The 14,049-nt window shown below is 42.5% G+C and overlaps 2 protein-coding genes across 4 annotated transcripts in view; one reads left to right on the top strand and one right to left on the bottom strand.

Moving 5' to 3' along the window:
• VDAC3 (voltage-dependent anion channel 3) overlaps positions 1 to 1,421 on the top strand; it is a 10,821-nt gene extending 9,400 nt beyond the window's left edge. For all 3 annotated transcript variants that reach the window (XM_008942696.1, XM_008942695.1, XM_008942694.1), the window contains 2 exons: positions 630 to 687; positions 934 to 1,421. In XM_008942696.1, coding sequence (XP_008940944.1) covers positions 630 to 687; positions 934 to 1,025 — 150 coding nt within the window. In that variant the 3' untranslated portion in view covers positions 1,026 to 1,421. The remainder of the gene's footprint in view (positions 1 to 629; positions 688 to 933) is intronic.
• Positions 1,422 to 1,961: 540 nt separating this feature from the next.
• On the bottom strand, positions 1,962 to 13,523 carry IKBKB (inhibitor of kappa light polypeptide gene enhancer in B-cells, kinase beta; the record flags this gene model as incomplete). Its single annotated transcript, XM_008942697.1, has 19 exons — positions 1,962 to 2,223; positions 2,784 to 2,874; positions 3,603 to 3,730; positions 3,939 to 4,086; positions 4,354 to 4,453; positions 4,996 to 5,045; positions 5,302 to 5,411; positions 5,802 to 5,863; positions 5,975 to 6,126; positions 6,377 to 6,500; positions 6,842 to 6,956; positions 7,199 to 7,393; positions 8,022 to 8,151; positions 8,418 to 8,525; positions 8,865 to 8,989; positions 9,343 to 9,432; positions 9,762 to 9,850; positions 12,636 to 12,705; positions 13,406 to 13,523. Coding segments are annotated over 19 exons (2,074 nt in total), but the record flags the coding sequence as incomplete, so codon positions are not given.
• Between the last annotated feature and the right edge of the window lie 526 nt (positions 13,524 to 14,049).

Raw genomic sequence — 14,049 nt, 5'->3', positions numbered from 1 at the left:
GGGGGAGGGGGGGAAAAAGTTTAAATAGCAAGAGAAAAAGGGAGGTTCAGGAAACAAAACATGTCCACAGGGAAGTGACAATGAATCACAGCAACTATACCTAAGTTCTCACACTAAGAACTGAAGTAGCAAGCATCTGTTATGCTTCAAAACAAGAATTAGTTCCAGGATAATTCAGCCAAAATTAAAGATGGGAAATACTATTTTAAACAACTCAAAACTGAGTAATGCAAAAATAGGTTTGCATGTTCTGTTTATTGGTTATTTTAAAAAAAAAATCACTACTAAGCAATTTGTGAACAGGGGTCTGTGAACAAGACTTCATTGGCTACTAACAGACTGTAGTAACTAGCCCTTCTAAAGGATATAAAGAGACAATGCTGGGGGCAGTGAAGGACAGGGTGGTATTTTATGTAGGCATAATGGGTTTCAATTTGAGGGAAAGACAGGAACTGTTCCTTAAGTCTGTTACAGCTTAAGCTGCAAACACTTGAAGAGCTAAGCATAAGATTGAAAAGTCTACAAGTAACTGAGTTAACGAATAAGCCAGTTTCTCATGGCACTGGGACAATTATGTCTGAACATTTACACACAGCATATCAATACTGTAATTTCTTTTTTTCCTGTAGGCTAAAGTGAATAATGCCAGCCTCATTGGAATTGGCTACTCTCATGCCCTCCGACCTGGTATGTAAGTCTAACTGGTAGCAGCAACTAGTATTAGTACTACACTGGGTTATTCTACTGTTTTCTCTAGAACAGAATAAAGTAGCTAGAAACCTTACACAGGCTTATAGAAGTAAAGGATGTCTATATACAGAAATTCCTATAACCCTAAAGCAACTAAGACACATTAGTGAGGCTCAAGTACTTAGGGCAGCACATTGTACAGGGATATCAGTATATGAAGAGTCTCATTACTTACTTTCCTAGGTGTAAAGCTGACCCTCTCGGGCCTGATTGATGGCAAGAATTTCAGTGCTGGTGGACACAAAGTTGGGCTGGGGTTTGAGCTGGAAGCTTAAAGCAGCTTTAAGCAAAACAACAGGTGTTGCTCTGGAAGATGAAGGAAAAGTGTACCCAGTGTGTTTCAGCCTTAATAGTACTCTGAAATGTCAAGAAGTGTGAATTTTCTAATCTTCCAAAGAATCATTTTAACCTAACACTGAAGTCCAGAGAGCGCCAGCACATCAAAGGAAGACACTTGAAGGCGTGCATGGAGGTCGTGATGTTTGTGCCACATTTCAGTTCAGTTGCCCATATTTTTACATCTGTTCCTAAAACCAGAACAAAATTCCACCTCTCTCCATTACTGGATTGCATTCTGCATGTCTTCTACTTCACAGCCTTTGCTAAAAGGTGGTCTCTGTGCTGTAGTAGAATTTTGGGTTTATATCAGAATGAAATAAATTGGTCACAGTTGGAACATACGATGCTGATGTGTGTTGTCTCTCAAGTTCAGAAAAGTTATGGTCCATCCAGCTGTGTACTTCTTTTTGTGCAACTTTTAGCATGGTTAACAGATAAACTATACACACACCCTGCAGATTCCCTTCTCTGCAGTCTTTTGGCTAAGATCCTTACACTCCTCATGTTTTAAAGACCTGCACCCTGAAAGCAGCTTTAAAATATTATTGAAAGTATCAAAAAGAGCAAACCACAAGTTTACATGTTTTAGATTAATTTCGTTCCCATACAGGAAACAAGTATTAGGTAAGCACAACCATAATACTTAAGGAAAAAAGTGCAAATCAGCAAGGTTAAGAAATCAAGTTCACAGTTAAGTATATTAGGAAGGTGACATCTACCACTGACTGTGCAAGCTGATTGCATGCATCGTCCCATGTTCATTAGAAAGCCTGAAAGGCAGCAAAACAACCACGTGATGCCTAAGAGAAGATAACATCAGGACAGAGAATATCTGCTGTCTTAAGGCACAATTAAAACCTTGTCCGAGCACTTACAACAGGCATTTCCTACTGTATCTTTGTGAAAAAAGTCTCCAAGATGTGGATACTAAAAGCTAGGCCATGTGCATCACATAAGCAGTAGGTAACAATAGAAGGAGGCACTTGAACTTCTTTTCTCAGAGGCAGCAGCTTTTCACAGTTGGCTTCCTGAAGCAGCACTTCTTCAGAGGCAACCAAAGTGATTTTATATCGGGGTTTGTTCTGGACTGTTTATTTCTTCTACCTGAAGCTGCAGCCAGCTCCAATCTAGAGCCTAAAGAATAAACGGTTAGAACTACAGCGTCCAGCACTAGCTTAGTTTAGATTTCTCCAGAGTAAAGGCGAAGCAGTTTAAAATATTTAAAAATGCTACTGTGAACACCTTAGTCAATATAGTTTTGTGGTGAACCATGCGACTGCTGTAAAGGAAACCCTTAAGCTACCTACTTTCTGTAATATTTTACTTTCTTTTCTCTATTCTGCTTCATTAAGTAAGCATCCCTGCCCACCAATGTACTGCCACTGCAAGACCATCCCAATTTCAAGAGCCAAATTTTGCAGTATTTTTGTACAACAGCCACATGCCTTCCCCCAGCCTTCATTGTTCAGCACAGTTTAAGTCCCCAGTGCATGGCTCCTGTTCTCAGCAACCAGGGAACATGAGTCACCAGTTCCAGTGGGGGACTTCTATCTCCCACAAATCGTACTTGTCCAAAAGAGTAACATGCAGATTTCTATTAGCCATATTACTTATTGGTGGAAAAGTTATACAAGCAGAACTCTGAAGCCAAGAGCTACCCCAGTCCATTTATACAAGAATATCAAATATGTTACCATGAAGCTCTGTTCCTGATCCTTCACTGTCTCATGCATCACATTTTCTAGTTGGCTACAGAGTTTCTGAGATTCCAGCAGTAGCTCCTCACTGAAAGGGACAGTTATTACACAATTATTTTCCATAGCAATTTTGTTTAAAGAGATGCCACCTCTACCTTTAAGAACTATTTCTGGTAGGTATGCTGCAGAGCACTGAAACATATTAAACCTGACCAGTTAGCTCATAAGCCAGCGATTCATATTGCAACTGGGAAAGTCAGTGGCATCCCCAGATTTACTGGGATAGAAGAAAGGAGGTGTATTCCAAGTTAAAAGTTCTTATTATGTGGAGTCACTGTTACTAGAGAAAAACTTGCAGAACAGCCTATAAACTAAAGGATTAAGCAATATAAAAATAAACAAACCAAGGTCTATCGTTCCAACTGGTGGTGCAGTTCATTTAAGGAAACCAGAACTACATGTGCTTGGTTATAGTAGTCTCTCCTTTATGACATAGCTCAGCTACTACCATCTTACATGACAATGCTCCCACAATTCCTGTTGGCAACATACTTCAAGTGAGCCAAATGATTCCAGATAAACCAAACCCTTTATAACTGAGGCAGGGGAAAGTGAAGGTATACATTATTCCCTGTTTTTCATAAGATTCACAAGCCCCAGGAAGTCCTGCTACTATGTAGGTAAGACTCCTGACAATGGAAGCTGAACGCAAAGTGTGAAATGTGACAAAGCCTGTGTGTCATCATTTCACAACGCAGGAGCCTCAGCTTTGTATTGCTAGCATTAGCAGCTACAGAACGCCAGACCTTGCCTCACCTCTTCCTGACAGATTCTGATAAATTGTAGGTTCCAGAAGGGACCTGCAGCAGCAGCTGACCAGGGCTACCAAGACGTGATGCGTTCATGCTCTCTGGACTGCCAGTAACAGGACCACGTACTTTACTCTGAAGAAAACACAGAGGATTCAGATGGCAATTATTTCCACTAATTTCCAGCAGCTAGGAGTATGAGATAGCCTGAAACTCAGCTTTAATAGTAATTCATACTAATAGAAAAGAAACATAGGACACACTGAATGTACTATTAATTATTTCAGTAATGTGTAGTGCATACAGTATTTTCAGGCTAACCTGGAAGTTTTCTTTTACTTACACATGCAATTTTCAGCAAGTTCCACAATTCTTTTTGTCTTTTCTCCTGAAGTCTAACTACTGTTTCCTCATCTTCATTCATCAAAGTCATCACTTTTTCCACTCTGGGGAATAACTCCAGTGCCTTCTGCTTGCAAACTACGGTTTTACTATTAAAAAAAACAAAACCAAACCAAAAAAAACAAAAACCAAAAAAAAAAAAAAAAAAAAAAAAAAAAAAAAAAAGAAAACCCAACAAAAACAGATCACACATGGGCAACTGCAGCAGGGGACCATATTTCTATAGTTTACTCCCTGTAACACATTGAGATCTTAGCTGTACACACCAGTTTTTAAAGCTCTAGAACAAAATCTTTTGCTGAATGAGAAAATGGTTTCTCTCAACCCTCAACAATAGCTGACTTTACAAAGCTCACCTGAGCTGAGCATAAATGACTCGGACTTTTTTTTCAAAGGTCTGGATTGCCTGCAGGAGCAGTCGCACTATTTCTTGGCTGTCACCGCTTGTCCTCTGATCTGAAATGAGAGCTATAGTATTACACAGAAAGGTAGGCTTATAGGACAAATTGAGAAGATTCTTAGTGGCTTGTTTCCACTGCTTCTACAATCCCCAAACATTCCAAGTTCAGGGCATGCAAGTTTGAGTGGGATGAACTGCACTGGATTTCAGCCATCTTCTTCAAAATTATGAGAATGAGAAAGATGAGTTGGCAGGGTCAGTCTAATGCCTTGTGGCTGTACAGCTGCTCAAAGGAGTACTATGTCCTTCATACTTCCTACACAGAACCAGCAGCATATGCTTGCAGCAACAGCTTGCTCTGAGAAGAGCTCCAGAGGAGTTTCAAGAGCTCAGAAGGTGCCAATAAGAAAGACTGGCCTAGTTTAAAATTGACTCCCTGACTCCCTTCTCCAAAACCAGCTAAGTCCAGTGCAGTCCATATGCAGCTAGTGTATGGGTAAGTCTAGAATGCAGCGTTTTCTCAGTGCTCATCACTGCCTCTCTCTCCAAAGTTACTATCCACACAGAGCAAGTCGACAATGAATTGAAATGTCTTTACCTCGTGGCTTCTCTCTCAACCTCCGGTACAGCTCCCTGGCTTGTTCTTCTCTAAAGGAAAGGCACAGAACACAAAGAACTTCTCTAGAACCTACATTATGAACAAGTTGTTCAAGAACTCAAATCTTTTATATACCATTTTGGCATTTCGGACTGATGACAGGTAAGGAGTCAAAAAACTTAGTGTCAAAGTCCTCCCAGACCCCCATATCATTTGGGCTGAAGAGCCAGCACTTTCATTGTCCTGCAGTGAATAAGCTTAGCTAGCAATGCTCCTGCATCTTAAGTTCAAGGTAGTTCAACTCACAAATCCTCCAGTGTTCCTCCTTGTTTACGACCTAGTGGGCTTCTCTGCAGGTCCACAATGTCTGTCTGCAAGGCCATCATCCTCTTCACTAGCTGATCCACATCATCCTCCTGAAAGCAGGGTAGATCACAAGCAATGATCTAATTGTTTGCTTTCCCATTCAGTTTACAATTTATGTTCCATATCTTCTTTTCAGCTATGCTGCCTCCAGGATTGGGTTAGTGGGACATCTGAGCACGACCACTGCAAAATACCCTCTCACATTCCCCAAGATCTCCCTTTTCCCCTTAAGCCTTAAGAGATTCCTGAAGTACTGTCAATGAAAAAAAAAAAAAAAAAAATGGTGTCACCCAAACCAAGAGGCAACGTGACATTTGGAATCAGCCCAGACACAAGAAGTTTCTATTTAAGGGAAGACAATGAAGAGGAAAGGAAAAAAAAAAAAAAAATAAATAAAAACAAGCCACTTTAAGGATAAGGAGTTAGATTTAAAAACATACCCGCCCACAGAGTTCCACAGCTTGCTCCATCTCTTTCCAGGCAAGCAGCAGCTTCTCAGAAGCTACATGAATGAAAGAAGAGTGGTTACTTTTCACAGGTTCATACAGAAAAAGGTATATATTTTGTGGGGCAAGAAGCAAAAAAAGACCTGTTTGCCAGAGGCTCTACTCACTAATTCCAAATTCAATCTGCTCTTTATACTTCTCCAGATCAATTTGAATGCTTGTTTTAAAGAAGTCCAACTTGGCTTTCAGCTGCTGGGAAAGGGAGGCCATAGAATTCTTCATCTTTGAGAGGGTACTATTGTAACGCAACAGATTCATCCTGCATGGACAAGAAGAAGGTCCTATTACCCTCCCAAACTAAAAACAGACATATCAAAAGTAGATAGTGTAACAGTGAGCGCAAAAGCAGTTGTGTCAGAGGACAGAACCTTCAGTTTTTCAATTGTTAATGGCTCCACTCATGGGCCATTGTGGACCATGACTGTAATGGACTCCATTACAACAGGGTCTTTTCACTTTCACCAGGGAGCAAAGGCAGAGTAAGTATTCTTGAGAAACTGGCACCGTACATGGCTGCTCGCTGTCCCTGCTGAAGCCGGTTACAGTCCTCTTTCAGCGTCCGGATTGTGTGCCAGATCTGACCCCACACTTTCCTCAACTGGAAAAAGTGGAGATTCTTCTTTGGATCCTGAACTGGAAACAGAGAGGGAAGGGTGGGGAAGGAAACACACGTATCATAAAGCCTAAAAGCACCATCATCACATGACAGTGTCACTCCCTTGAGGGGGATGTTACCTCTTGCAAAGCCTGTGGTCAGCTAACCCTTATGCAGCTTCCCCAATATATCAAAATCAAACACTTCCTTTCCTCAGTTACTCTGACTAACTGAATTTTATGTCAGTCCATTTTACTGCTCCTTCAGTACAAATATGCGAAAGCTCTCTCCACTCTTTGCACAACACAGACCACAGGACACAGGCAGCCCTCTCAACATGGACAACCTCTCTCATTCACGTGCTAGAGAAAGTCCTTACGGATGCAGTCAACGCTTTCCGGATGAGGACGCAAGGCAACCTGGGCCTCATAGGCAACTTTCTGGTTATCGAAGAGGAAGAGCAGGTCTGTATCTCCAGTTGTAGTATCATTCACCTGCAGAAGACAAAAGACTCAACTAGGTTCTCTCAGAAAAAGCAAGCCTCAGTAACGCCATAAACAGCATACTCCTCCTTAGACAAAGACTGAAACCAACAACTTGCCTATTCTGCAAGGCTGTTAGGTCTGCATGGTTATTATGACAAAAGCCTGCCAGAACAGCAGAGTGCTGTGCTCCCAGGCTGAGAGCAGTGCCTGCTAATTGACTCAACAGTACAAAAGGGAGCATCCAGACTCACTTTGCTTTCAGCTATATGCTTAGTAGCCAACTTCTGAGAAAATAATGCAAGTCCAGCTTCCTGCAGTAGCTCCTGGTCCTGTTCTGGGATTCCTGTATCTGACTGGATCCTGGCCTTCACAGTCTGCAGAGTGTCCTCCTCTGTCACAGGGTAGGTATGTACAGTTCCCGTAACCATGTTCAAGACATGAAGCAACTACAAGAAGAATAGTATGACATGAGAAGGGCTAGTCATGTTTGAGCACAAGACCTGGGACTGAGACACTGGCTACCGATAAACTGCACACCAAGCACCTGCAGGACTCAAGAAGTCACTTTACAGCTACTTAACATTACACCAAGGTTCTTGTTCTCAGTCAACTGAAAAAGAGGACACATGGCAATGAGACAGCTTCAGCCGTAGAATCCTCTACCAGAATATGGAACCAAGCACATAGTGAAACTGTCTGCTATTCCAAACAAGCTCAGGGAGTATTTGTCCTCAAATAAGCAAGAGGAAGGCACCTGTCACTAACTGTCAGGAGACAGCTAAAAGAGATTCTGTGCTGCTCCTCCTCATAGGTCTTTGACTCTATGTGAGGCATTGGAACAGGCTGCCCAGGGAGGTAGTGGAGGCACCATCCCTGGAAGTGTTCAAAAAACATGTACATGTGGCACCTGGGACATGGTTTAAGGGTCATAGTAGTGTTGAGTGATGGTTGGACTTGATGATCTTAGGTCTTTTCCAACTTTTATGGTTCTGTGACTCATGCCTCTTCTCTCATGGGCTACAGGCAACTGCTCTCTGGAAAACTTCCCAGGGTCATGCAGACCCATTTGCTCACCTTCAAGTTCAAAATGTCATCCAAAGCTTTGAAACACCCGTTGGGTCCATATGTAGGATCTGTACCTCTCTGCCGTGGGTGCCACATTAACATGAGTTGCAGCCATTTCTCCAGCCTCCCAGCCAAAACACTGAAGAACCAAAAGAAGGAGATCAGAAGAGGTAAAAGTGCATCTGAAGTCATTATATGGCCTGGTCTCTGCAGGCCATATATTGTTTAACTTCCCCACCCACCTCAATGACAAAGGCATTGTTCAGAATGCAGAAACAGTCCAAAGGACACAAGCATTGTTTGTGTCATGCGCTCAATTTTACACAGTGAAGCATACAAAATATAAGTAATTTTGCAGAAGAAACAGTTTATCCCAGAGTGGCATAAGAGATTTCTAGTCCTCACCTGTTTAGATTGTTTGGGCAGGGTAAACTGCTAGAAAATTTGACTTCTCCAGATAAGTCTTCTGAAACAACAATATCCAGCTCACTTTTCTGTCGCACTTTTGTATGCCTAATGAATTCAAACAAATACAATGATGAAATAATCACCTACATTTCCCAGCCTGCATGTTAGTAGGCTCTTAAAGCTACTCATGATGGATGTGTTACAAATGCCACTTTAGTTTCTGCTACTTGTCCTGTGGGAGTCAGTCCTGATCCCAAAGAGCAAGTATCAGGAATGCTGAACTTGCTTAAGTAGGTCAAACTCCTGTGAAAGTCATCAGTCTCCATAAGGGCAAGGAACGTAGGGATATTACCCCAAGGATCAAGGCACCACAATTCTACTTCCTGTAAACAGGACAGTCAGGTTGCATGCACGCTTCTTATCACCTGGCCCCAACTCACTCACCATTGCACTGGCTGCCAGTTGGGTAGGAATGGTCGAAAGCCTGTAATGCACTCAAAGGCCAGTGTGCCAAAGCTCCAGTAATCCACCGTTACTGTATACTTCTGCTGTTCCAGAAGCTCTGGAGCCTGAGACAGTTTACACACACATGAGACAACGCCACCCATCTCCTAGCTCACTCCATCCCTTAAGAGCTCATTAATGTTTGTACAACAGATTGAAGATCATGCTGAATGCCTCTGATGAGCTTGAGATCCTCTGGGTGAACAGCAGAGGTTATTGGCACTCCTAACAGACATAGCAAGCAGACACTATGAAAACCCAGTGTGAACAAAAAAAGCAGTCACCTTTGTAACTGCAGCACCCCAAATGCATCCCAGACCAGGATAAGTACTTCATATCCCAGCCCAGAGCCTGTTAACAGTCAACTCTACCCCACTGCAAAGTGGTTGCTGCTCTTCTAGCCAAATTCCTTACTTACCAAGTACTGTAGAGTCCCAACAAAGGATGTACATAGGCTACCCTGATCCAACTCCTTAGCATAACCAAGGTCAATGATTTTGTGTATTAACTGAAACACACAACAGAGAATAATAACATTAGAGAGAAGTCCTGCTAAAAGCACACCATACAGAAGAGAAAGAAAAGATACAGCTCTTCAAAGTTATGAGGGAATAATTTTCTTAATAATTGCAAGTCAAAATTCTGGGTGTTATCAGAAATCTAATACAACCTTTCATCTCAGCTGCCTGCAGAATATTCATCTGAAACACAGATCTGAGCTAGCTGTTATCCTGAGTTGAGCAGTCTTGCAGAAGGACCACTGTAACTGCATGAAGCACACAGAAGTTCCTTTTGCACTTAGTTGTGTGTGCAGGTAGACACCTGGTTCCTGCTTACCCTTTGCTCTCCTTGCTGCAGCACAATGTTCTCTGGTTTCAAATCTCTGTGGATGATCCTGTTCTCATGAAGGTATCTGAGAGCAGAAGCTGAGACACAAAAAGGCACTTGTAAGAGTGTAACTACTAGTACCTAGCACGAATTCAGTAAGGACTCATTTCGACGTAGTGTAAGCATGGCTTTTAGGTCACATCTTGCATGATCAAATATACAATGAAATGCCAAGTGCAAGAGGAAAAGTTGGCATCAAACACTTCTGGAGCACTTTTTGCTCTCTGGGTCTTCCCTCACATCCTTCTTGGAAACTGGAATCACACGTGCTAGCTTCCAGTCAGCAGAGACCTTCTCAGAGTCCCAAGACCCTTGCCAGGTGATCAAGAGGTGTCTTGTTATAACACCCACCAGCTCCCTCAGTACTCCGGAATGGATCCCATCAGGCCCTGTGGACTTCTGAATATTCATCTGAGACAGACGGTCATTTACAATTTCAGTGTCCACAAATGGAAAGTCACTTCTCCTGTACTCGTGGTCCTCCAACTCATGGGATTGGGCAGACCAAGGTCTATCAGTATCATTAAAGACTGAGGCACTGAATGCCTCTGCTTCTCCTTCATCCCTAGGAGTCATGTGACCATCTTCAAAAAGTATTGGTGCAATGTTTTCTTTAGGCCTCCTCTTGCTATTAGCAGATATTAAAAAGCCTTCCTTGTTGTCTGACACAACAGTGGCCAGTTTCAACTCTATTTGAGCTCTGGCCCTTCATGTATTCTCCCTGCACATATGAACCACAGCTCTGTAATCTTCCTGTGAAGCCTGACCTTGCTTCCACAGATCATACAATTTCTTTTTCTTCTGTTGTTCCATGACAAGTTCAGCCAAGCTGGTCTTCTGCCCTGCTTGCTTGACTTAAAATACATTGGAACTGCCTGCTCCTGTGCTTCTAAAATGTGGTTCTTAAAAACTGATGAGCATTCACAGACTCCTAAGCTCTCAAAAGCAGATTTCCAGAGCACCCTCCTAAATAGCTCCCTGAATAGCTTGAAATTTGCTCTCTTGAAGTCCAGGGTAGGAACTCAGATGTCCTTTTTTCTTCATTACACTGAAAATTTTAAAGTCAATCATTGCATGATCACTGTGGCCAAAGCAGCCATCTACCACCACATCTCTCACAAGTCCTTTGCTATTTACAAACAGCAAGTTTACTACAGCATCTTTTCTAGCTGGCTGAGTACTTGTGACAAGAATTTATCTCCCACAAACTTCAAGAATGTCTGAGACCTGCTAGAGACCTGCTAGTCACTGCAGTTATATTACCAGCTGATGTCTTTATGGGAGATCTCAACTTCCCAGACAAGAGATGCCCATCCAGAAATTTCTTCTAATTGCCTATGATATAACTCATGGCTACTAACATCCCAGCTGGGCAACTGAGTGCCTATGCTCAGCTTTTCTTCACCTATGTGTTTCTTCAATAGTCTTAACCTAGAATCCAAAAGCTGCTTTGCCAATCACTTGGTTCTGTCCTGTCCATGCGGCACTCCCCGCATTTCACCTGAAAAATTTCCTATACAACATACTTTCCCTGCTCAGAGACCCCACAACTGGCAGACTGATTAATTTGATCTATACTAGAAAGACAAAGAGCTCATCTTAAGAATACACAAAGACAAGAGTAAGTCCCTTCTACTTTCTCAAGGTAATACCTTAATCTATCTCCCTTCCTGTGAATAAGAACGAAAATCGGTGCTAATAAAAACAGAACTTGGCAGCATTTCCAGTTTGTGCTTTTCAGCCATGACCCAGGCCTGAGCCAAAGTGACTCGCTTTTCTTCTCCGAGACTACGTGTCCCTTCTGACAGCATTGCACTCCCAAGCAGAACTCTCTTGTTCAATGCAAAATGATCCAGTTAGACTTTCAGGAGTTATTAATGATATAACCATCCTTCTGAAGGACAGTAACCCTAGAAAGACCAACTAGAGATGCACTGTAAGTCATCAGGAGAACAGGTTATATCGATAGTTAAAAATATTTCTTATCAGCTACAATCCAGATCATACAATTGAAAATTTGGGTCTGTCCATCTTCCCATAAATACACAAGCACGTGAACACAAAATTCACTCTAAACATGATCCACCATTGTCTCTGGCCAACATTTAAGTGCCATTTCCTAGCCACCAAAGAGTACATGCATGAGGCAGTAGAATATACATGCTCTGGGAACACAAAGGAAGGGAGATAACGCCTATCAGCCACACCTCAGTAAAAGTAATGGCAAGTGCATATTTTTCTCTTGACAGCTCACTTTCTAAGCATACATTTGCTCCAAATGAACTTTTTAAATATCTTCTCTCTAAAGCCTTAGCACCTCTCCAGTTTTGCCTCAGCTGCAACTTAGTAAGATCACAACACAGCTTGATCAAAAAATTCACCCAAGAGTCTCTAGACAGCACTTGGCAATCTCTGTACCAGAACTGTCTAAAATTCCACAGAGTGGTTGTCCAAATGCTAACAGAAACTCACTGATCACACACTTTAAAGTCCTGATGATCCGCTGTTAAACTGATGGTAGAGACTAACGTGAAACATAAACCAGAGACACTTGGCAAGCATTCAGCTATCCAGAACCTTCCAGGAAATCCTAAGTGCCATTTTTTTCTGGGCAAGAAAACCCATCTCTACATATCCAAGAACAAAAATCAAAGTTGGCTCTACCACAGGGAGGGCTTGCAGAGCAAGACAGGAAACATGTATACTTCTCAAAGGTTAGTCCAAGGTAGAGTCATTAAGGTCACTGCTGCATATCCTTATAGTGGATTTGGCACCGAAAGGGCTTCCACAGTTCAGATATCTGAAGGCATTGCTACCACTTACCAATGTCAGATAACAAGATGAGAATAGCTTCTTCCCGCAAGCCACAGCAATTCTCCAGCTGATTCAGGTACTGCAAGAAAACAACACAGAATATAATATTTCCCTCCTGTATCATGAGTGAGGTTCACAGTCCCACAGACTTTCATAGATAGAAGAAGCTCCTGTAACAGCAAAGAAATTCTCTAGAGACACAAAACTCTATGGGATTGTGACCTCTGGTAGCATTTACAGCTTCAGGCCTCAGTCAGACCATAGTGGCTGAAAGAAGTCAGTATCACCCCCATTCTCTTCCTTATACCTGCTCCATTCTTCATAGCCTGTGCCTGGCAGTGCTAGCTCAAACCTCAGCTCTAAGCTCTGAGTTTTATCTATGGGCAGGTTATAGCAAAGGTTAGAAAAATACTAACATTTGAATTAATGTGTTATTTCTACCTATGACAGATAGGAGTTAATCACTTTCAGGAAGGATATAGCCCACAGATGTATTCTGCCCCACGATGGGCTTGGCCATATTCTCATCCCATTACACACCTGCCACACACTCATCCTCTACGTGTAAACTCCTCACAGTGCCATTTGCAGTCAAACAAACACAAAACGTTTCAGAAAGCACCTAAGTTTTCCAAAGCTGAACATAATACCAAGGGTTAATCCACCAAAACCTGTTGGCGCCATGACAAGAAGTAAGAAACATCAGGATGCAAAAGCACAGGTTTTACAAGGAAGCTTCAACAGAAACCAGCCGTTAGTCACAATCCCAGAGACCTCACCTTGCGGAGGTCTCCACCCTGGCAGTACTCCATAGCTAGCAAGGGTAAGTCATTTGGTGCAAGCTTCTGCATCCCCTCTGGGACGTCACGGGCAGCCACCACATTGGGATGGTTCAGCCTGGGGAGTGGAAATGAGACAAATACACATGATAAGCAGAACAAGGGTAGCACCTGAAAGACAATTTTTCTGCAACAGCTATGCAGTTTCATATGCTCACGGTCATCACCCAAAATCTGTCAAGGACGTTAACCTTTTTAGAAACTGTACCAGTAAATTTTAAAGGTCTGAAATTCATTCAGCCTTCACAAACCCAGATTCAATCCTAAGTGCTTGCACTTCATGTGTGCTCAGCACATTCCTTCAACACAAACGCCCAACAGATCTGCCTAAAAGCTAAAGGAATGTACTTCGAGGTCTGTGCCACGGCCCATCACCACCCTCCAGAAAAGACCCAAACCACAATCAGACCGTTGCATGCCACAAAAGCAATCCAACGTCCCAAAGGACCACCCAGCCCAGACATTAAGCCAGACAAAAGAACAGCTATGTACCAGAAGAGCTATAACGCTGAATAAGTCCAAGACCCAAGACTGACAAAACACAACGAGGTTATCTTTGGTGCTTGCCGCCGTAGCGGGTCGGG

This window comes from Merops nubicus, unplaced genomic scaffold (assembly GCF_000691845.1).
Source record: "Merops nubicus isolate BGI_N331 unplaced genomic scaffold, ASM69184v1 scaffold23476, whole genome shotgun sequence".
NCBI lineage: Eukaryota > Metazoa > Chordata > Aves > Coraciiformes > Meropidae > Merops > Merops nubicus.
This window is presented reverse-complemented; position numbering and strand designations above follow the sequence as displayed.